This window comes from Cherax quadricarinatus, chromosome 23 (genome assembly GCF_038502225.1).
Source record: "Cherax quadricarinatus isolate ZL_2023a chromosome 23, ASM3850222v1, whole genome shotgun sequence".
Taxonomy (NCBI): Eukaryota; Metazoa; Arthropoda; class Malacostraca; order Decapoda; family Parastacidae; genus Cherax; species Cherax quadricarinatus.
In genome coordinates, this window is record NC_091314.1 from 15,358,253 (window position 1) to 15,382,634 (window position 24,382).

General features: G+C 41.2%; 1 protein-coding gene across 7 annotated transcripts in view; it reads left to right on the top strand.

Moving 5' to 3' along the window:
* LOC128685730 (ATP-binding cassette sub-family C member 3-like) overlaps positions 1-24,382 on the top strand; it is a 406,756-nt gene that overhangs the window by 156,877 nt on the left and 225,497 nt on the right. For 6 of the 7 annotated variants that reach the window (XR_011392357.1, XM_070087955.1, XM_070087954.1 and 3 more), the window contains exons 17-18: positions 5,617-5,784; positions 6,382-6,562. Coding sequence is in view for 6 of the 7 variants with exons in the window: in XM_070087955.1 (XP_069944056.1) it covers positions 5,617-5,784; positions 6,382-6,562 (349 nt within the window). In the remaining variant the exon portion in view is untranslated. The remainder of the gene's footprint in view (positions 1-5,616; positions 5,785-6,381; positions 6,563-24,382) is intronic. The other variant, XM_070087953.1, reaches the window with a different exon arrangement.

Genomic DNA, 24,382 nt, shown 5'->3' on the forward strand with positions numbered 1-24,382 from the left:
AATGTAAATACTATAATGATACACAGCTATGCAATCTAACACATGCAGCTAGGAGGATTGGTAAAGCATACCGTGAATGTAGAACCCCAGACCTGCTCAGAACGTTCCAAGCTGCACTAACAAATGCAAGGAATAGAAAGCAGGAATGTAGGCAACAGGAATGGGAACAGTTTGTTAGTGGATTAAATAGGTCCACCCCTTTAAGTTTGGCTTGGAAAGGTATAAATAAAATAACCAGGAAAAAGACTGGCAATGTTGCTCATCCCTTTCCTCTTGAAAAAGCAAATGACCTCATAAATGACTGGTCCAAAACATCCAGGCATGAAAATCTTCCATCTCATATTAGAAAAAATTTAGAGAGTACTTCTGAAGAAATGTTGAAACTGATTAATTTTATGAGCCAAAATATTGATGAGAGTGATTGCCTCTTTACCAAGTATGAATTAGATAATGCATTAACTAAAGGTCGATCAACTGCTCCTGGAGAGGATGGTATAACCTATGATATTCTCAGAACTCTAAGGCACGTGCCTGATAACCCTTTGTTGGCACTGTATAATCTCAGTTACATTGAGGGCGTTCTTCCCTAAGCCCCAACAGCCTGATACATTTAGGCCGATCTCCTTAACTAGTTGTCTTTGTAAAACTTTTGAAAGAATGATACTTAACAGACTGTACTACAGAATCAGACACCAACTTTCCCTCTACCTCTATGGGTTCATGAAAGGTAAAAGTGTGCAGAACTGTATTTCCACCTTTCTCACTGCACACACCTCTACTAGTTTTACCACTTTTCTTGATCTAAAATCTGCATTTGATATTGCGAACAGAACCGTTATACTACATGAACTAGCCAAAATGAATATTGGTGGTAGCTTACTCTGCTGGATAATAGGATACCTGTCAAATAGAGTATCCTCTGTCCTTTACCAAGGCTTCAGAAGTGATTCTAAAGAAATGTCTTTAGGTACACCGTAGGGAGGAGTTCTTAGTCCCATGCTATTTAATATTCTGATTAATGCTCTCCTAAATGCTCTACCTGCCTCACCTAAACATATAGCTATAAGCTATGCTGATGACATCATGATCCATACAACAGGGCATAAGAAGATGAATACCATCCTTAATGAAGTTCAAGAAATTTGTAATCGACTAGGCCTCATAATATCTTCCTCTTAAACAAAGATATTAACAAGCAAACGACATCCCCCACCCATCTATTTGCAGGGTGAAATCATTAGCTACGTTAAAACTTACAGATATCTTGGTGTAGATGTACCCTTTAACAAATCCACTGTACCACAACTAAACAAGAAATGCAAAGCTAGGCTAAATGCTCTCAAAACTGTTGCTGGCTGCAATCCCAACTATGGTGCTAATGTGAGAATCGTGAGAATGATGTACATAGCCTATGTTAGGTCCTTAATTGATTATGCTGCTCCCATGTTGATATTAGCTAGAGAAAGTTCTCTCCGACCCTTGGAGTTAATGCAAAATGAAGCTCTCAGGATTATTCTTGGCTGTCCCAGATCTACAAAAGTTCTTAACATGAGGAAGGAGCTTGGTATTTCTAGTATCAGTGATAGGATTGTTGAGATTAACACTGTACTCGGTATTAGAATGTTGAGAAATGAACCAGACACTGTCACAATGAATCTTACCAAGTGTCTAGAGGTAAATACACACAGATCTAAATGGATTGTGAAAACATGCAATTGCATTAAGTTTTATAACCTGCATGAACTATATCACTGTAGGCAACAAGAGCATTTCATCCCTCCGTGGAAGATGTGTTCATTTAATATCACATACCTGCAAGTCCCTCCCAAGAAGCTCATTGCTAGTAATCCCTTCCTTAAATCTCTTGTTAGAGCAACTGCTCAAGAAGAAATTTCTCACCTAGCTGGTAGTAATAAGTTATCACAAATTATATACACTGATGGATCTAAACAGGAGTCTTCTGGCAGGGCTGCATCTGCTCTTGTTGCCACCTCCCTAGTTAAGAACGATAATAAATTTTGTTAAGTTAGGCATAAGAATTAACAACTGGGCGTCTACACTGCAAACTGAATTGTTTGCAATCCTAATGGCGCTAAAGCTAACCTATGACACTGAGCTTGACTCTCTCATCATTACTGATTCTATGTCATCATTGAAGTCTCTTGACTCATATAATGACTCCAACAACATGCTCATTGGAGAAGCCAGGTATAGATACTCAAAAATTAGGGACAAAGGAATTAATGTACAATTGCTATGAATCCCATCACACATTGGATTACTCCTTCATAATAAAGTTGATATGTTAGCCAAGAAGAGTACCCAGAAGGAGAATGTAGAATATGACTTTGGTATAACTGTGTCTAGCATTAGGAATAATATTAGGAGAGAAGTAAATAATGGAAATGATTGTTATAGGAATTCAGTTAGAAACCTGAGTAGATCTATAACCCACTATGATAACATGAACGTAGATAAGTATGTTTATGGAGCAACATGCAATGTGAACAGACTGACTGATGTTGTAGTGGCCAGGCTTAGGCTTGGTTACAAGTACTTCTTGCAGTTTAGGAGACACACAGATGATGATCAAACTAAATGTAAATTATGTGATCAGGCATATGGTCACTCTCTTGAACACTATGTGCTTAATTGTCCACTTATTGAGGAATACAGAGACAGACAGTATAATAACCTATTGTCCACTTATTGAGGAATACAGAGACAGACAGTATAATAACCTATGTGACATGTCAAGATATCTTATTAATGAAAATAAGATACCAGATATACTAAGCAAATTTCCTAAATTTGCTTGTAACAGATAAGTGAACTATAGATATGTAGATATAAATCCATATGTATTCCTGTTAACCCTTTGGGGCCTAGTTCCTAGGCCTTTTGTGTATCCATATGCTCTCGCGCTACCGTCCACAGGATGGATATGGGGTGGACAATAAACTAGCCACTTCGGTGGCAAAATCTAATCTAAATCTAATCACCTCCAGGACTCAAATCCAGCTAACCAGTTTCCCTGAATCCTATCACAAAATATTACCCTGCTCACACTCCAACATCTATCTCGTCAAGCCCCGAAAACTATTCGTCTCCACCCACTCCAATCTAACATGCTCACACATGCCTTCTGTATGTTCAAGCCCTTTGCACACAAAACCTCTTTTACCTCCTCCCACCATCCTTTCCTAGGATGACTCTATACCTCCTCCCCTCCACTACAGATTTATACACCCTCCAAGTCATCCTATGCTGCTCCATCCTCTCTAAATGACCAAACCTCCTCAGAACCCCTCCTCAGCTCTATGAATAATGCTTTTAGTAATTCTGCACCTCCTAATTTCCACACTATGAATTCTCTTTATAATATTTATGCCACATAGTGCCCTCAGACATGACATCTCCACTGTCTCCAGCCTCCTCCTTGCTGCAGCTTTCACAACCCATGCTTCACACCCATATAAGAGTATTGATACCACTATACTTTCATTCATTCCCATCTTTGCCTCCATGGATAATGTTCTTTGTCGCCACAGATGACTTGTTGTACCACCCACCTTTTTTCCTTTATCACTTCTGTAGTTTACCTTATCCTACATAAACCCATCTGCTGACAAGCCTACTCCCAAATATCTGAACACATTCACTTCTTGCATACTCCCTCTCTACTGTCTGATATCCAGTTTTTCTTTACCTAACTTGTTTGATACTCTCATCACATTACTGTTATCTGTGTTTGCTTTCAATTTTCTTCCCATATTCTCTTTAGGGAATTAATGTTAGTGGGGGCCAGAAGCAGCGAGTGGCTCTTGCATGAGCAGTGTACAGTGATGCCAGCATCTGTCTCTGTCCATCTTATCTATTCCATGCAGTATTTTGTATGTCGTTATCATGACTCCCCTGACCCTCCTGTCCTCCTGTGTCGTCAGGTCGATTTCCCTTAACCTTTCTTCATAGCCATTCCCCTGAGCTCCGGAACTAACCTTGTCACAAATCTTTGTACTTTTTCTAATTTCTTGATATGTTTGACCAGGTGCGGGTTCCAAACTGGTGCTGCATACTCTAGTATGGGCCTGACGTACACAGTGTAGTCTTGAATGATACCTTACTAAGGTAACGGAACGCTATTCTTAGGTTTGCCAAGCGTCCATATGCTGCAGGAGTTATCTGGTTGATGTGTGCTTCCGGAGACATGCTCGGTGTTATGGTCACTCCAAAATCTTTCTCTTTGAGTGAGGTTTGCAGTCTTTGGCCACCTAGCTTATACTCTGTCTGCAGTCTTCTTTGTCCTTCCCCAATCTTCATGACTTTGCATTTGACGGGGTTGAATCTGAGAAGTCAATTGCTGGACCACGTGTTCAGCCTGTCCAGGTCTCTTTGTAGTCCTGCCTGATCCTCATAATGTAGATCTTCATGGGAGACAGTAAAAGAGTTAAGTAAAATTTTTTTTTAACACTGGCCATCTTCCACCTAGACAGGGTGACCCAAAAAAAAGGACTTTCATTATTGTTCACAAAAATCACTATCTTTGTAGAAGCGTGCAGATACTACAGTTTAGATGTTACTCTAAACAGTAAATATCTCAAATCCGTCCTTTAAAGTGCAGGTATTGTACTTTCCACCTCCAGGACTCAAATCCAGCTAATCAGTTTCCCTGAATCCTCTCACAAAATATTACCCTGCTCACACTCCAACATTTATCTCATCAAGTCCCAAAAACCATTCGTGTCCACTCCGATCTAACATGCTCACACATGCCTAATGTATGTCCAAGCCCCTTGCACACAAAACCTCTTTTACCTTCTCCCTCCATCCTTTCCTAGGATGGCCTCTATCCCTCCTCCCCTCCACTACAGATTTATACACCCTCCAAGTCATCCTATGCTGCTCCATCCTCTCTAAATGACCAAACCACCTCAGTAACCCCTCCTCAGCTCTGTGAATAATACTTTTAGTAATTCTGCACCTCCTCCTAATTTTCACACTATGAATTCTCTTCACAATATTTACGCAACACAATGCCCTTAGACATGACATCTCCACTGTCTCCAGCCTCCTTCTTGCTGCAGCATTCACAACCCATGATTCACACCTGTTGTCCTGTTCACCTAGCAGCTAATAGGTACCTGGGTGTTAGTTGACTGGTGTGGGTCGCATCCTGGGGGACAAGATTGAGGACCCCAATGGAAATAAGTTAGACAGTCCTAGATGACGCACTTACTTTCTTGGGTTATGCTGGGTGGCTAACCCTCTGGGGTTAAAAATCTGAATGAAATCTTATCTTATCTTAGCTTAAGAGTATTGATACCAGTATACTTTCATTCATTCCCATCTTTGCCTCCATGGATAATGTTCTTTGTCTCCACAGATGACTTGTTGTACCACCCACCTTTTTTCCTCCATCAGTTCTATAGTTTATCTCATCCTTCATAAACCCATCTGCTGACAAGCCTACTCCCAAATATCTGAACACATTCACTTCTTGCATACTCCCTCTCTCCTATCTGATATCCAGTTTTTCTTTACCTAACTTGTTTGATACCCTCATCACCTTACTCTTATCTGTCTTCACTTTCAACTTTCTTCCCACATTCTCCTTAGGGAATTAATGTTAGTGGGGGCCAGAAGCAGCGAGTGGCTCTTGCAAGAGCAGTGTACAGTGATGCCAGCATTATTCTACTTGATGACCCCCTAAGTGCAGTTGACTCCCACGTAGGCAGGCACATCTTCAACTGCGTCATAGGGCCTCAAGGTGTGCTCAAGGGCAAGGTCAGTGATGCTACTTTAATATTCTGTAATCATTTATATAACTCAATCTGAATTTACAAAATATCAATAGAACCACTGATACTAAAAGAAGAAAAATAAGGGTAGGAGTGATTAGGAAAAATACAGCCTCTCCTCACTTAACGTTAGAGTTCTGTTCCAAAGACCACGTTGGTAAACGAATTCGTTGCTAAGTGTCAACCATCTTTGATATTGTTTTAATGTCACCTTTGTATCATTTATAACATTTCTGGCATATTTTTAAATGTTTATACAGTAGTGTACTCTATATTGTACTAAACAGAATAGAGGAAATCAGCTCTAATTTACATTATTTAGGTATGCATACTGGTCAGAGAACCCATCGTAAGTCTGAGTTGTCAGTAAACGAGTATGTCGGTAAGTGAAGAGAAGCTGTATTGTTGGTAGTAATTTAAAATTTAAACATTTAATATTTTTATGTCATTCATATAAAGGTACTATATTTAAATTTTATGTTATATCTTAATGTTATTCTTAATACTGTATTTCAATTACTTCTAGTATTGTACCACCAGCAACAGCACCTTCATCATCTCCAGCACTTATTTCCTCCAACAGACACGAGTGTTGGTTACACACACACTAACCTTCCTACCACAGGTGGATTCAGTGTTGGTATTGAAGGAGGGGCAGGTGGTGGAGAAAGGTACCTATACTCAGCTGGTGGCCTCAGGTGGAGAGTTTGCTCAGTTTATTCTCCAATACCTTGGTTCTATGGATGAGGATGAGATAGAAGAAGGTGAGTGTGGTATGGATGTAGTATGGGGGCAAGTTACTCCGACTTACTTTTCTTTTCTTTTTTCTTTTTTTGCAGTTTAGGTAATATAATCAGGGCAGGTGGGCAAATATTTTTCTTTCCTTTGCTATTTGAAGTTGAGAACTGCTAACCAGATAAAACAATTGTCAAATTAAAATACATTAGAAGTACATGCATGTCTACATATACAATAGTGCCCCGCTTTACAGCGTTCTGCTAGTATGCACATTTCAAATTATGACCAAAACTCGCTATACGGCTCCCCCTGTCTTTCTAATACAGCGCACCCCACCCAGTTTGTTTACATTCTCCATGAGCACACCTCTCTATTATGTCTGGAAACTTTCCAAAATTTCAAGTATGTACTCTGATAATCATACTTATGTTTACCTGTACTTAAATATACTTACACACTGTGCTGGCATGCAGGTATACATTAAAATCACTAAGAGTCTCTCTACTCTTGAAGATTCCATATCAATTCAATTCAATTCAAGTTTATTCTCTATAAGGGTTACAATGTGGGGTTTACAGGTTTTGGGTATTGTGTGGTTTACATGTTATAAATACTAATTACAGAGGGGACCACTAGGACACCTAACCTGGCCAGGCATTTCAAGCAGACTTAGATTAATTCTTAACATTAAATCCTTACAGATTATGGTATTAAGGCTAAGTGACTATATCATAATTTGTGAGTTTAGCAATGTGAATGCTTTTGTTTTGGCACAATACAAAGTATCTATATTGGAGTATTATAGGCAAACTTATGACTAGTTAGGATTTATTATTTTAAGATTAAGATTAGTATTTATGGGTTTATAGTCAGTGGGTGAGTGAGTGTAATTGTGAACCACCAGGTGGTTATCATGTAGTTAGTTGTCGGGGTGGATCAGGGAGATAAGATGTTTTCTAACTGTAGTTTTGAAAGTGATGAATGTGTCTGCAGTTCTAGAGTTTTCAGGTAGGGTGTTCCAGATTTTAGGTCCTTTGAAATACATTGAATTTTTGTAAAGGTTTAGTCGAACACGGGGAATGTCATAGAGACGTTTGTGTCTGGTGTTATGCCTGTGGATCCTGTCACAACTATCAAGAAAGCATTTTAAGTCAAGGTTAATATTGGAATTTAAGGTCCTGTAGATATAGATTGCACAGTAGTAAGTGTGGATGTTCTGAACAGGGAGTAAGTTTAGATCTATGAAGAGTGGGGGTGTGTGTTGCCAGGGATGGGATTTAGTGATTATTCTTACTGCGGCTTTTTGTTGGGTTATTATTGGCTTTAGGTGTGTTGCTGCAGTTGAACCCCAAACACAGATAGCATAGGTGAGGTATCGATATATAAGTGAATGGTATAGTGTGAGAAGTGCAGTTTGCGGCACGTAGTATCGTATCTTGGAGAGGATCCCCACCGTTTTGGATACTTTTTTTGTTATGTGTTGGATATGGGTGCTGAAATTTAGGTTGTTGTTGAGGTATAGGCCAAGGAACTTGCCCTCATTATGTCTGGCAATTAGAGTGTTGTTGATCTTAATGTTAAGTTGCGCAACACCTGCTCTGCTACCAAACATAATACTGTATAGTAGGTTTTGCCAGTGTTAAGTGTAAGTTTATTGGCTGTCATCCAAGTCGATATTTTGAACAGCTCCTCGTTAACAATGGTGTTGAGGGTGGCAAGATTAGGGTGAGAGATGACATAAGTCGTGTCGTCAGCAAAGAGAATGGGTTTCAGGTGTTGGGATATGTTTGGAAGATAATTGATGTAAATGAGGAGAGCAGGGGTCCAAGGACACTTTCCTGTGGAACTCCAGTATCAAGTGGCCGTATTGATGATGCTGTGTCTTTAATGGTGACATACTGATACCTATTAGAAAGGTAGGATTTAAAATTTGTAAGGGCATGGCCTCTTATACCATAGTGGTCAAGTTTGTGGAGTAGGATGTGGTGGTCTACTGTGTCAAATGCTTTTCTTAGGTCAATAAAAATTCCTAGCGGATATTCCTTATTTTCCAATGCTGTGTAAAGCAGGTCTAGCATTTTTATAATTGCATCATTAGTGCTTTTATTTTTTCTGAATCCAAATTGGCAGGGGTTGAGTATGTTTTTTGACATTATAAATGAATATAATCTCCTGTGCACGAGTTTCTTGAAGATTTTGGATAGCAATGACAAGTTTGATATTGGCCTATAGTTGTTTACGTCTGTAGGGTCACCACCTTTATGTATTGGTGTAACCCTTGATGTCTTGAGTACTGTCGGAAAAGTGCTAGTTTCTAGTGACTTGTTAAAAAGTAATGTAATAGCATGCGAAAGGACATGGGCCACTCGCTTGTACAATAATGGTGGGACATGAGACAGATTCCCCGAGTTATTTTTAAGTGACTTTATGATCGCGGTGACTTCTGTGGGCTCAGTTGGTACAAGATAGAAAGAATTTGGGAAATTCCCATCTAGGTAGTCCCCGGCACGGGCATTGGTACATGGGATTTTACTGGCGAGATTAGATCCTATGTTTGAGAAGTCGTTTATCTTGTTAGCTGTATCAGTGGGATGCAGTGGTGTTTCATGAGGTTTAGTTAGAACAATATTCTTGTTTTTTTTCAGTTTGTGGGTCTCCAAAATCTGGGAAATTGTTTTACAGGTCTTTTTTATATCTCCTCTTGTGTCAGTGAATCTGCTGGAGTAGTACAGTTGTTTGGCTTTCTTTATTAATTTGGTGAGAACTGTTTACCTGGAGTTTACCTGGAGAGAGTTCCGGGGGTCAACGCCCCCGCGGCCCGGTCTGTGACCAGGCCTCCTGGTGGATCAGAGCCTGATCAATCAGGCTGTTGCTGCTGGCTGCACGCAAACCAATGTACGAGCCACAGCCCGGCTGATCAGGAACTGACTTTAGGTGCTTGTCCAGTGCCAGCTTGAAGACTGCCAGGGGTCTGTTGGTAATCCCCCTTATGTGTGCTGGGAGGCAGTTGAACAGTCTCGGGCCCCTGACACTTATTGTGTGGTCTCTTAACGTGCTAGTGACACCCCTGCTTTTCATTGAATATTGTTTAAGAATATCTTTGTATATTAAGCCCTGTCTATATTGATTTTCATATTGGTGTTTCTTATCAATGGATTTCAGAATGCTGCTGGTTAGCCATGGGCAACCAAGCCGTTTATTCGTGATCTGTTTCGTTTTTATAGGACAATGTTTATTGTATAGTCTAAGTATTTTGTTAAGAAAAATGTATGTCCAATCGTCAATACCATTGGCATTGGAGAATTCTGTAGGCCAGTCAACAGTCTCTAGGTCTGCTGTGAAATTCCTTATTGAGGCCTCGTTATAGAGTCTAAATGAAACTTTGTTGTATTCGAGTGGTGGCTTACTAATGTTTGTTAAGAGGAAGGCTGGGTAGTGGTCATTAGTGCTGTCTGTGATTATCCCTGATTTAAGGGGGCTAGTATATTGGTCCATATGTGGTCTATTATGGTTGCACTTGTCTCAGTCAGCCTGGTTGGTTTAGTTATTGCTGGTATGAGGAGTGTGTTGTTCATATTGTTGATGAAATCGATACAGTCAGATCATCTGGTAGGCCAAGGTTGATATTGAAGTCTCCAGCTAAGAGAAGGTGGTGCTTGTTCATTTGTCTGTTTGTTATTAGTGACTTTAGATTCTCACTGAAGTTTGGGATGTTTGTGCGGGGTATCCGATATATGGCACCGATTGTTATAGGCGTCTTGAGGTTTTTTACAGTAACATTAGCAAAAATGTATTCCCCATATTCATCACTAAAGCAATTAGTGCTAATACAAGATAGTTGGTTAGAGTAATAGATTGCAGTACCACCCCCAACTTGGTATGGTCTGCAGTTGTGGATTGCTGTGTATCCTGGTAGTGGGTAGATATCAATTGTGTCCTGCTTAAGCCAGGTCTCAGTAAGAATAATGCAGGAGAAGGGTGTCTTTAGTGACTCAAGGAGTGCCAGGAGGTCATCATAGTGTTTGCTTAAGGACCTGATGTTGTAGTTAAGAACTGATAGACTTTGAGCAGTGTTCAGGATAGTGCTGGCTTGTGATGCTGTGTAATAAAGGCAGTTACTTTCCAATAAGTTTTTATTGTGTGTTAGATTATGGAGGTTTAGATCAGGGTCAACGTGATCATTCATCTTTTAGGTTTAAATAGTGGTTGTTTATATCCTGTATTATGTGGTGAGTTCTAATACTGATTTCTGTAGTGGTGGGAGGTTTGGATAAGTATACCACTAAAGCACTTTGGTTATGTAGAGTATAGTCACTAATAAACATAATGAAATTGATATTGTCAATGTGTTGTGCTAGAATGAGCTAAAGTACAACTAAGTATAAACTAATACTGTATAAAAAAAAAAAATCAAGTGGCACCAGACTCACTCTTGTAATTGCACTGTCTGATATAATGAATTTAGTGTTGTCTATGTATTGAACTAGAATGAGCGAAAGTACAACTAGGTATAAACTTATAATATAAAAATACAAATTAAAATGGTACTTGCAATTGCACTAAGGTCTGATATAGGTTGTTAACAAGATCAAGAGTATAACTAGATTTAAATTGACAAAATAAAATTCACAAATTAAAGTACCAAAACAATGATAAGTAAAAAATAACAATGGCAATGACTAGGTTATAATATGATAGTAAGATGGTAGACAGGTACACAGGTACAAACTTTCACGGCGCGCATAACGGAGATAAAACACCTCAATTACTGGGAGCGCTTGAGGTTTCTAAACCTGTATTCCCTGGAACGCAGGAGGGAGAGATACATGATTATATACACCTGGAAAATCCTAGAGGGACTAGTACCGAACTTGCACATGAAAATCACTCACTATGAAAGCAAAAGACTTGGCAGACGATGCACCATCCCCCCAATGAAAAGCAGGGGTGTCACTAGCACGTTAAGAGACCATACAATAAGTGTCAGGGGCCCGAGACTGTTCAACTGCCTCCCAGCACACATAAGGGGGATTACCAACAGACCCCTGGCAGTCTTCAAGCTGGCACTGGACAAGCACCTAAAGTCAGTTCCTGATCAGCCGGGCTGTGGCTCGTACGTTGGTTTGCGTGCAGCCAGCAGCAACAGCCTGGTTGATCAGGCGCTGATCCACCAGGAGGCCTGGTCACAGACCGGGCCGTGGGGGCGTTGACCCCCGAAACTCTCTCCAGGTAAACTCCAGATCAGTTATGGAAGGAGAAAAGAGAATATGAATGTGTAAATTCAAGAATTATGTGGATTAAAGTAAAGGTTGGATGCGAAAAGTGGGTCATAATAAGCGTGTATGCACCTGGAGAAGAGAGGAATGTAGAGGAGAAAGAGATTATGGGAGATGTTAAGTGAATGTATAGGAGCCTTTGAACCAAGTGAGAGAGTAATTGTGGTAGGGGACCTGAATGCTAAAGTAGGAGAAACTTTTAGAGAGGGTGTGGTAGGTAAGTTTGGGGTGCCAGGTGTAAATGATAATGGGAGCCCTTTGATTGAACTTTGTATAGAAAGGGGTTTAGTTATAGGTAATACATATTTTAAGAAAAAGAGGATAAATAAGTATACAAGATATGTTGTAGGGCGAAATGACAGTAGATTGTTGGATTATGTATTGGTAGATAAAAGACTGTTGAGTAGACTTCAGGATGTACATGTTTATAGAGGGGCCACAGATATATCAGATCACTTTCTAGTTGTAGCTACACTGAGAGTAAAAAGTAGATGGGATACAAGGAGAATAGAAGCATCAGGGAAGAGAGAGGTGAAAGTTTATAAACTAAAAGAGGAGGCAGTTAGGGTAAGATATAAACAGCTATTGGAGGATAGATGGGCTAATGAGAGCATAGGCAATGGGGTCGAAGAGGTATGGGGTAGGTTTAAAAATGTAATGTTAGAGTGTTCAGCAGAAGTTTGTGGTTACAGGAAAGTGGGTGCGGGAGGAAAGAGGAGCGATTGGTGGAATGATGATGTAAAGAGAGTAGTAAGGGAGAAAAAGTTTGCATATGAGAAGTTTTTACAAAGTAGAAGTGATGCAAGGAGGGAAGAGTATATGGAGAAAAAGAGAGAGGTTAAGAGAGTGGTGAAGCAGTGTAAAAAGAGAGCAAATGAGAGAGTGGATGAGATGTTATCAACAAATTTTGTTGAAAATAAGAAAAAGTTTTGGAGTGAGATTAACAAGTTAAGGAAGCCTAGAGAACAAATGGATTTGTCAGTTAAAAATAGGAGAGGAGAGTTATTAAATGGAAAGTTAAAGGGATTGGGAAGATGGAGGGAATATTTTGAGGAATTGTTAAATGTTGATGAAGATAGGGAAGCTGTGATTTCGTGTATAGGGCAAAGAGGAATAACATCTTGTAGGAGTGAGGAAGAGCCAGCTGTGAGTGTGGGGGAAGTTCGTGAGGCAGTAGGTAAAATGAAAGGAGGTAAGGCAGCCGGGATTGATGAGATAAAGATAGAAATGTTAAAAGCAGGTGAGGAAATAATTTTGGAGTGGTTGGTGCAATTATTTAATAAATGTATGGATGAGGGTAAGGTACCTAGGGATTGGCAGAGAGCATGCATAGTTCCTTTGTATAAAGGCAAAGGGGGCAAAAGAGAGTGCAAAAATTATAGAGGGATAAGTCTGTTGAGTATACCTGGTAAAGTGTATGGTAGAGTTATTATTGAAAGAAATAAGAGTAAGACAGAGAATAGGATAGCAGATGAACAAGGAGGCTTTAGGAAAGGTAGGGGGTGTGTGGACCAGGTGTTTACAGTGAAACATATAAGTGAACAGTATTTAGATAAGGCTAAAGAGGTTTTTGTGGCATTTATGGATTTGGAAAAGGCGTATGACAGGGTGGATAGGGGAGCAATGTGGCAGATGTTGCAGGTGTATGGTATAGGAGGTAGGTTACTGAAAGCAGTGAAGAGTTTTTACGAGGATAGTGAGGCTCAAGTTAGAGTATGTAGGAAAGAGGGAAATTATTTCCCAGTAAAAGTAGGCCTTAGACAAGGATGTGTGATGTCACTGTGGTTGTTTAATATATTTATAGATGGGCTTGTAAGAGAAGTAAATGTGAGGGTCTTGGCAAGAGGCGTGGAGTTAAAAGATAAAGAATCACACATAAAGTGGGAGTTGTCACAGTTTCTCTTTGCTGATGACACTGTGCTCTTGGGAGATTCTGAAGAGAAGTTGCAGAGATTGGTGGATGAATTTGGTAGGGTATGCAAAAGAAGAAAATTAAAAGTGAATACAGGAAAGAGTAAGGTTATGAGGATAACAAAAAGATTAGGTGATGAAAGATTGGATATCAGATTGGAGGGAGAGAGTATGGAGGAGGTGAATGTATTCGGATATTTGGGAGTGGACGTGTCAGTGGATGGGTGTATGAAAGATGAGGTGAATCATAGAACTGATGAGGGGAAAAGGGTGAGTGGTGCACTTAGGAGTCTGTGGAGACAAAGAACTTTGTCCTTGGAGGCAAAGAGGGGAATGTATGAGAGTATAGTTTTACCAACGCTCTTATATGGGTGTGAAGCATGGGTGATGAATGTTGCAGCGAGGAGAAGGCTGGAGGCAGTGGAGATGTCATGTCTGAGGGCAATGTGTGGTGTGAATATAATGCAGAGAATTCTTAGCTTGGAAGTTAGGAGGAGGTGCGGTATTACCAAAACTGTTGTCCAGAGGGCTGAGTAGAGAGAATGGAGCAAAACAGAGTGACTTCAAGAGTGTATCAGTCTGTAGTGGAAGGAAGGCGGGGTAGCGGTCGGCCTAGGAAAGGTTGGAGGGAGGGGGTAAAGGAGGTTTTATGTGCGAGGGGCTTGGACTTCCAGCAGGCATACGTAAGCGTGTTTGAAAGGAGTGAATGGAGACAAATGGTTTTTAATACTTGACGTGCTGTTGGAGTGTGAGCAAAGTAACATTTATGAAGGGGTTCAGGGAAACCGGCAGGCTGGACTTGAGTCCTTGAGATGGGAAGTACAGTGCCTGCACTCTGAAAAAGGGGTGTTAATGTTGCAGTTTAAAAACTGTAGTGTAAAGCACCCTTCTGGCAAAACAGTGATGGAGTGAATGATGGTGAAAGTTTTTCTTTTTCGGGCCACCCTGCCTTGGTGGGAATCGGCCAGTGTGATAATAAAATACTAAAAAAAATAAAAAAATGTTATGAAAAGTATAAAACAATGATTAATTTACAAAAGTAAAATTGACTGGTAGTAAATATGGTGTTTAATAAAATTTTAGTAAGTAATAATGATTACAAAATAAAGATTAATTAGCAAAAAAAAAAAAAAAGTGAAAAAGTAATGTTTATTTCAAGTATTAAATTTTAAGAACAGTTACAGTGGACCCCCGCATAGCGAACTTAATCCGTGCAAGAGGGCTGGTCGTTATGCGAAATGTTCGCTATGCGAATTAATTTTCCCCATAAGAAATAATGGAAATAAAATTAATCCGTGCAAGACACCCAAAAGTATGAAAAAAAAATTTTTTTACCACAAAAAAAATGTTAATTTTAGTACACACAAACTGAAAAAGGCATGCACAATTACATGACACTTACTTTTATTGAAGATCTGGTGATGATTGATGGGATGGGAGGAGGGGAGAGAGAGTGTTAGTGTTTAGAAGGGGAATCCCCTTCCATTAACACTTGAGGAGGCAAGTCCTTTTCCGGGGTTACTTCCCTTCTTCTTTTAATGCCACTAGGACCAGCTTCAGAGTCACTGGACTTCTTTCTGTCCATAGAGCTCTGTACCTCCCGTTCCTTTACGATTTGTCTAAAATGGGCCATAACATTGTCATTGAAATAGTCACCAGCACGCCTTGCAACAGCTGTGTCAGGGTGATTTTCATCCATAAAGGTTTGCAGTTCAACCCACTGTGCACACATTTCCTTAATTTTTGAAGTAGGCACAATGGATTCCACAACTGGCATAGGCTTCTCAGGGTTAGCCCCAAACCCTTCAAAATCTTTCTTAATTTCCATACTAATTCTCACCCTTTTTACCACAGGGTTGGCACTAGAAGCTTTCTTGGGGCCCATGGTCACTTATTTTCAACAAACAGAACCGAAAACACTGTAATAATACGAAATATTCCGAGTGTATGCTTGAATGTTACCGCGGAGGCTAGCTGGTAAACAATGGGACAGGCGGCACATGTGAGGCTGGCTGAGGCCGCACATTGGACGCGTCTCGGACAAAGTTCGCTGAGCGGGTTTTTGTCTACTATGCGGGGCAAAATTTTAGCGATCAAAGCGTTCGCTATGCGGAATGTTCGCTATGCAAGGCGTTCGCTATGCGGGGGTCCACTGTATTTGGATTCAATATTGCACTGGTAGTTATATTAGAGGTTATTTGGCAGTACAAGGTATTTAAGAGTAGTAAATGTGGCATTAAAACAGGTTATGGTAATTAGACAAGTAATGGCAATTAAATGATGTCAAAAATGTTAAGAGTAAATTGTACTGATAGTAAAAATGGTAATTAATTATTAATTTTAGTAAGTAATATCAATTAATAGTATTTAAAAAAATATGAGGTAGTAATATGGACAGAGAAAGTATCAATTCAGCTAATATTTAAGTAAACAATAGTAAATAAGAAAATTACATAAGGTGATTTATGCTTACTAGTAAAATCACATAATGAGGTAGTTGATTATTTAATTACTAAGAGATTGTACTATGAAATTTGAGCAATAATGGAGCAAAACATACACTACACTACGTAGGCTTTTAGGTTGGACATTGTTTAGTTATTCTCTGTAAGATTAGTATCCCTGAGAAATCGTGATAGATCATTCTCGTTCGTGATTGTGTACAGTTGACCTACATTTGATTTCCTAACTAGAATTTTCCCATCCCATGTGAAGCATTGGTGTATTGTGACATTATTTTCCCGCTTAAGTTTTCTGACTCTATACAGGAGGTTCTGACGTTTTTTGGTAAGACACTCGTTTATGTATACCTCATTCTTTACTTTAATAGATGCAATTATTAAGTCTTTTTTCCTGTCATGTGAGTGGAATCTAAGCATAACACTTTTTCTACCATGGGATCCTAGTAACCTGGCTTCCTTTATTTCTGACTCTGGTACTGTAACTTTTGTTTGGTCCTTTATGATCTGGAGAGTAATTTCTTTACTGTTCATTTGGTTCATATCACTGGGAAAAAGTGGACTGTTAACTATTACTGCGTCCAATAGTTTATCTTGCTCAGTTTTATCTTCTTGGAGAGCAAAGTAGTCGCTGAACTGGTTATCTAAGTTGTTCTTCCATTCTTTTACTGCTTCTTCAACATTTGTATTAAGAGATATTATTTGTTGGGTATGGCTATCTATGACTGTTTGGATGGTCTTGTCACAGTTAGTCATTCCTGGTGTTGATAGCTTTTGTTCAAGACTGAGGATTTTGTTCTCGAGTTGTGTCACCCTGGTGTCTTGTTTTGTTAGTGTCTCTCGAAGATTCATATTTTCAATAACTAAGGTGGAGATGCATGACTTTAGGGTACCTGGATCGTTGGTCATACCTGAGAGACTACTTGGTAGGTTGAATCCAGGGAAGAGAGGGGAGGATGGGCTGGTGGCAGCCATGGTTGTTGTTAAATTAGACACATGTGCAGCTCTTGGGTATCTTTATTTACCTGGAGTTTACCTGGAGAGAGTTCCGGGGGTCAACGCCCCCGCGGCCCAGTCTGTGACCAGGCCTCCTGGTGGATCAGAGCCTGATCAACCAGGCTGTTGCTGCTGGCTGCACGCAAACCAACGTACGAGCCACAGCCCGGCTGATCAGGAACCGACTTTAGGTGCTTGTCCAGTGCCAGCTTGAAGACTGCCAGGGGTCTGTTGGTAATCCCCCTTATGTGTGCTGGGAGGCAGTTGAACAGTCTCGGGCCCCTGACACTTATTGTATGGTCTCTTAACATGCTAGTGACACCCCTGCTTTTCATTGGGGGGATGGTGCATCGTCTGCCAAGTCTTTTGCTTTCGTAGTGAGTGATTTTCGTGTGCAAGTTCGGTACTAGTCCCTCTAGGATTTTCCAGGTGTATATAATCATGTATCTCTCCCTCCTGCATTCCAGGGAACACAGGTTTAGAAACCTCAAGCGCTCCCAATAATTGAGGTGTTTTATCTCCATTATGCGCGCCGTGAAAGTTCTCTGTACATTTTCTAGGTAGGCAATTTCATCTGCCTTGAAAGATGCTGTTAGTGTGCAGCAATATTCCAGCCTAGATAGAACAAGTGACCTGAAGAGTGTCATCATGGGCTTGGCCTCCCTAGTTTTGAAGGTTCTCATTATCCATCCTGTCGTTTTTCTAGCAGATGCGATTGATACAATGTTATGGTCCTTGAAGGTGAGATCCTCCGACATGATCACTCCCAGGTCTTTGACGTTGGTGTTTCGCTCTATTTTGTGGCCAAGACACGGTGCTGTCCCTGACATCCTTGTCTATGTCGGATATGAGGATGAGGAACAAGATGGGAGCGAGTACTGTGCCTTGTGGAACAGAGCTTTTCACCGTAGCTGCCTCGGACTTTACTCTGTTGATGACTACTCTCTGTGTTCTGTTAGTGAGGAAATTATAGATCCATCGACTGACTTTTCCTGTTATTCCTTTAGCATGCATTTTGTGCGCTATTACGCCATGGTCACACTTGTCGAAGGCTTTTGCAAAGTCTGTATATATTACATCTGCATTCTTTTTGTCTTCTAGTGCATTTAGGACCTTGTCATAGTGATCCAATAGTTGAGACAGACAGGAGCGACCTGTTCTAAACCCATGTTGCCCTGGGTTGTGTAACTGATGTGTTTCTAGATGGGTGGTGATCTTGCTTCTTAGGACCCTTTCAAAGATTTTTATGATATGGGATGTTAGTGCTATCGGTCTGTAGTTCTTTGCTGTTGCTTTACTGCCCCCTTTGTGGAGTGAGGGTATGTCTGTTGTTTTTAGTAACTGTGGGACGACCCCCGTGTCCATGCTCCCTCTCCATAGGATGGAAGAGGCTCGTGATAGGGGCTTCTTGCAGTTCTTGATGAACATGGAGTTCCATGAGTCTGGCCCTGGGGCAGAGTGCATGGGCATGTCATTTATCGCCTGTTCGAAGTCATTTGGCATCAGGATAACATCGGATAGGCTTGTGTTAACCAAATTCTGTGGCTCTCTCATAAAAAATTCATTTTGATCTTCGACTCTCAGTCTGGTTAGTGGCTTGCTAAAAACTGAGTCATATTGGGACTTGAGTAGCTCACTCATTTCCTTGCTGTCATCTGTGTAGGACCCATCTTGCTTAAGTAAGGGCCCAATACTGGACGTTGTTCTCGACTTTGATTTGGCATAGGAGAAGAAATACTTTGGGTTTCTTTCGATTTCATTTATGGCTTTTAGTTCTTCCCGCGATTCCTGACTCCTATAAGATTCCTTTAGCTTAAGTTCGATGTTTGCTATTTCTCTGACCAGTGTCTCCCTACGCATTTCAGATATATTGACCTCTTTTAGCCGCTCTGTTATTCTTTTCCGTCGCCTGTAAAGGGAGCGCCTGTCTCTTTCTATTTTACATCTACTCCTCCTTTTTCTTAGAGGAATAAGCCTTGTGCATACATCGAGTGCCACCGAGTTAATCTGTTCTAGGCATAAGTTGGGGTCTGTGTTGCTTAGTATATCTTCCCAGCTTATATCGGTTAGGACTTGGTTTACTTGGTCCCACTTTATGTTTTTGTTATTGAAGTTGAATTTGGTGAATGCTCCCTCGTGACTAATTTCATTATGTCGGTCTGGGGCTCCACGCATACATGTCTGAACCTCAATTATGTTGTGATCTGAGTATATTGTTTTTGATATGGTGACATTTCTTATCAGATCATCATTGTTAGCGAAGATGAGGTCTAGTGTATTCTCCAGTCTAGTAGGCTCTATTATTTGCTGGTTTAAATTGAATTTTGTACAGAGATTTAAAAGCTCGTGTGAGTGTGAGTTTTCATCAGAGCTGCCTCCTAGTGTTATTTCTGCAACAATATTGTTTGCTATATTCCTCCATTTTAGGTGCCTTAAGTTGAAATCCCCCAGGAGCAAGATGTTGGGTGCAGGAGCTGGAAGATTTTCCAGACAGTGGTCAATTTTTAACAGCTGTTCCTGGAATTGCTGGGAAGTTGCATCCGGAGGCTTGTAGACTACCACAATAACTAGGTTTTGGTTCTCGATCTTTACTGCTAAAACTTCCACTACATCATTTGAGGCATTAAGCAGTTCTGTGCAAACAAGTGACTCTGCAATGTACAGGCCAACCCCCCCACCCCTTTTGCCTGTTCACTGTCACATCTGTATAGGTTGTAACCTGGGATCCATATTTCGTTGTCCAAGTGATCCTTCATGTGGGTCTCAGTGAAAGCCGCGAACATTGCCTTTGCCTCTGCAAGCAGTCCACGGATGAAAGGTATTTTGTTGTTTGTTGCTGGCTTTAGACCCTGTATATTTGCAAAGAAGAATGTTATCGGACTGGTGGTATTGTTGGTACTAGGGGGGGATTTTTTTCCGGCATTAGCATCTGTATCTGTTGGTTTGGAGTGAAGGCCATCGACTGTGGATTTGGTGTACGATTTCTGCCATTTCCTGCCAGTTTTTTTTCCTTCCTGGCACTAAAAAACCTCTCCCTCTTGAGTGGCTGTGGCTACCCAGGTTTTCCCATGGCCTGGATGTTTTGTATCTTTTTGTCCCCTTTAGATGGTGTGCCTGGCAATTTAAGTTATAGCACAGTCTTTCTTGTACTGAAGAGGTACACAGTTCAGGGTGAAAAAGCTTACAGGAAGGGAGTTTGCATTTTCCTGTTGTCATATGGGCATGGCATTTTCTAGGGTGGTCATAGTTGCACGTCCCATCTGTTTTTCCAGATTTCCCATGCCAGCAGATACCAAGTGCATAGTATGTGCACAGGCTTGGTTTCCATTTGCCTTGGGTTTCTGTGACTGTATTCCCTGTTGGTGCATGTTTACCTGTCTTATTCCTATCCTCCCTAGCACCAACAAAGGAGGTCCCACCAGTTGCTTTTGGTAATATATCCTCACTATTGCTAGTGGAGTCCTCTTGTTTGCTATTTCTTGTGGTATTTCTAGTTTGCAATATTGGTTTTATCTTATCTTTGACTACATTTGTTTCCCCACTTCGGTTCCTGTCCCCTATGAGGTCATTTATATGCATTCCATCCTGCGTATAATTCCCGACTACCTGGACAAAATCTCCAGCTTCACCATTACTGTCTCCCAGGGCAGCACCTCCAGCTTCACCATTACTGTCTCCCAGGACAGCACCTCCAGCTTCACCATTACTGTCTCCCAGGACAGCACCTCCAGCTTCACCATTACTGTCTCCCAGTACAGCACTATCAGCCCCACTTTTACTGACTACCAGGACATCACCTCCAGCCTTACAGTTTCTGACTACATGGCCAGTATCAAGGGCAGTACCATTCAGCCCAGACTTTTTATGTTCCCATCTGTTGTAGAAAGCTTCCAGGTTGTCTATGAAAGCAGCTTTGGTGTTATCCTCTTTTAATACCCTTGTGATTTTAGTCCACAGATTTATCTCATTTGGGCATACCCAAAAACACTTCCCTGTTTTAATACTGCTTGTAGCTAGTTCTTGGATATCTGCACAAGGGGCGTGACACCAATTTCCACAAAAATGTGGAATAACTCGAAACAAAGAATAACTCGAAACATTGTAGTTCAGTTGCATTGTTATCAAGTGAACAAGATCTCCATATTCCATTTTGAGTTTCATCAAAGTGGTGAGGATTGGGAACAAAATAGGTACCCTCCTGCCAATCCCAGATGCGGTTTCTGGTGGGTACTGGATATTGACAGGTGGTTGTGGTTGTGCAGGCTGTGGTTGTACAGGTTGTGGTTGTGCAGGCTGTGGTTGTGCAGGCTGTTGTGGTGCATGGGTGGGTGAGTGTGGGCGTTGTTGTGGATGTGCTGAGTCAGCAGCGTGGCTACCAACATGGGCTGCTGCTGGTGCCTCATGGCGCATGGCACCACTACCACCTGATGCCACACGCACATTATCCATCCCAATTGTAACTATATCATCGCCATTTTCACTATCTGTTGCTGGTGTAGGGCCACGGAATGTACTCTGAGATGTACTCCTTCCCCTTGGAATGGCACTACCAGAATGCATGTAGCGTTGTATATATTAACACTTCACTGGAGAATATTCCTCTTCACTGTCACTACTGGAATTGTCATCAGTCACTTGTAATTCCCAATCACTATCATCAATACATACACAGCTTCTGACTCTCGCCTTGGCAGGTCATAGCAGCTCTCCTTACTTGCTTAGTCTCCCTACGATCCCCGTTGGGGAGGGGAACCTCTACCATCTCCACGATGTCTCATCGTGTGAGAATTAAACCCAAGTCTGCTGTCGTTGATGACACCACGAAGCTCGAGCTTGCAACCTCACTCAACACTTGTCTTCACGCCAAATTCTCCAAGATTACTTCACTGAAAGAAGCCTTCATCGTTATCTTTCTCGATGATGCTGAAGCTGACAAAGTACTTACACCTACAGCCATGAAGGCATTAGAAGACCGTGGTTACCATCTCCACGTCACCATACATGCATGCAAAACGCTGTGTTCATGAAACGCCTTGACAGGCTAATCACGAGCATGTCTACCGAGGAAATTATGTCATCACTTGAAGACCTTAACACTTGGGCCAAGATTGACTCTGTTGTGAAGATCCCCAACGCTTCCTCGATGCTCAAGGTCACGTTTCTAGACGTTACCATGGCGACCAGAGCACTGTCTGATGGCCTGGCCATCTCTTACTACTACATCAACCCTCATCAGATTGAGCCTGAACGCTTCACTTACATAGCAGCATATTGGACATGCTACTCGTACAGTCACTCTGCTGCCGACTGCCACGTGAAGAATAAGAAGATATGTTCCACCTGTGGCTCTGCAGGTTACAATTTTCGTTCTTGCACTTCCACTGCTGCTCCCACTTGCATTAACTGTAAGAGTGACCACCATACTCTTGCAGCCAAATGACCAGTGCGTAAGGATATCCTCTCTAAGAAACTGAAGGAAGAAACTAAGAAGTCATCTGGAACCTCTCCTTCACACGCTGCAATTGCCAATATTCAATCAACAACATCCAAGATTCTACAAGCCACTCAACAGTCGTCTCCACCATCTCTCACTACCCAACCTCCACCTGACGATATCTCTACCAAATTCTATTACTGCATGATGTTTGCTCACATGCAAAATGCTGCAAAACCTAGCTCTTTCGACACGACTATTAATGAACTTCTTGCACTTAACAACATGCCATCATTTAACCTCCCTGCAAGTCCACCATCAGCTGAGATTTTGAAAATAATCCCGAAGATCGTCAGTTTTGAAGCGCCAGATGACATGAAGGAATTAATAGTTGATAATGATGACCCATCCTCTTCTGAATCCTCCAATCAACATTCACCTGACAACATCCAAGAGAGCACCACGCCTGCTATTGGTCAACTGGCTTGTCACACCACGACCAACCAAGATCGTACCATACCTTCGCCATCAACACCACCTTCCTCAACTCCACCACTGCCTACTCGACCTCACTCACGTCGATTACCTGGAACACTATGGGTTAAACACAAAGGACTCCAAGACAACACTGCGACATACACCACCGACGAAAAGCCATTCCCTACCGTCAACCAGATAATCCACCAACTCCAAACCAACGAACTCTTCTACAGCTCTCCCATACGTGTGACACAACTCTCTAGAACAAAATTCAAAGCATTGGCAACCGGATCAAGAGAATAACTAACTCCTCCTGCTTGCTGCCTACTGACACTCAGCTCCTGCCGCTGCCTTCGCCATCCTCTCCTAGAGAGCCAAGTAACGACATCATTCAAGCCTCTCCATCTACGCCTCTAGTACTTCGGTACCACATGTCCCAAAGTGGTTGGGACACATGCCTTGATTCCTCCTCTTCCCCTCCTTCCCATCCTTTTCCAGTTATTTCCATCCTTCCTTATCCTTCTTCCTTCCCATCTCACAACAGCTCTCGTCTTCTTCTTCTTCTTCTTCTTCTTCTTCTTCTTCTTCTTCCTCTTCCTCTTCTATCATCAATACTGCTCACATTTGAGTCCTGGACCTGGGGAAATGCGAGTTTCTTCTTTCATTCTGGTACAATTGAACGTGAACAAGACGAGCCAGCACCTGAGGTGGAATGTTGAGGATCATCTGGGTTTTCAGCACTATTTCCGGTATCCTAGGCATTACTTTCAGTCATAATATCCTCAGAACCATGAAATTCAGTCATGGTAAATAAGGCATACTGAAATGGCATTCCCACAATGCATCACTGGTTTCCAGATTTTTTGTCTTCTGCACACACTGACCATGCAGACCCATTCTCATGTGTAGGCCTACCAGCTTTCTCTCACTAGACTTGAAGCCACTAAAATTTTGGCAAAGTACTATGGCACCAACACTGGCTCATAAGCCATAGTACTATGGCACCAACAGTGAAAGGGTTAATAATAATAAAGTCTTGGGTGCATTAAATGTCATATATTACATTGATATAGACATTTCCATTAATCCATTTATGATATTTTTTCAAAATTATATAAGAAACACGCTATGTAATGAATAACGTTTTCTCTAGTCTAACATCAGAGAAAATGTGTGCACTATAATATTACTGGGGGTAACTAGAAAACTGTTCCTTTCATATGCCTTCATTCAGAGCATCATTTCTTCTATAAATGGTGTTACATGAAAATGGGAGTGTTCCTCTTTATT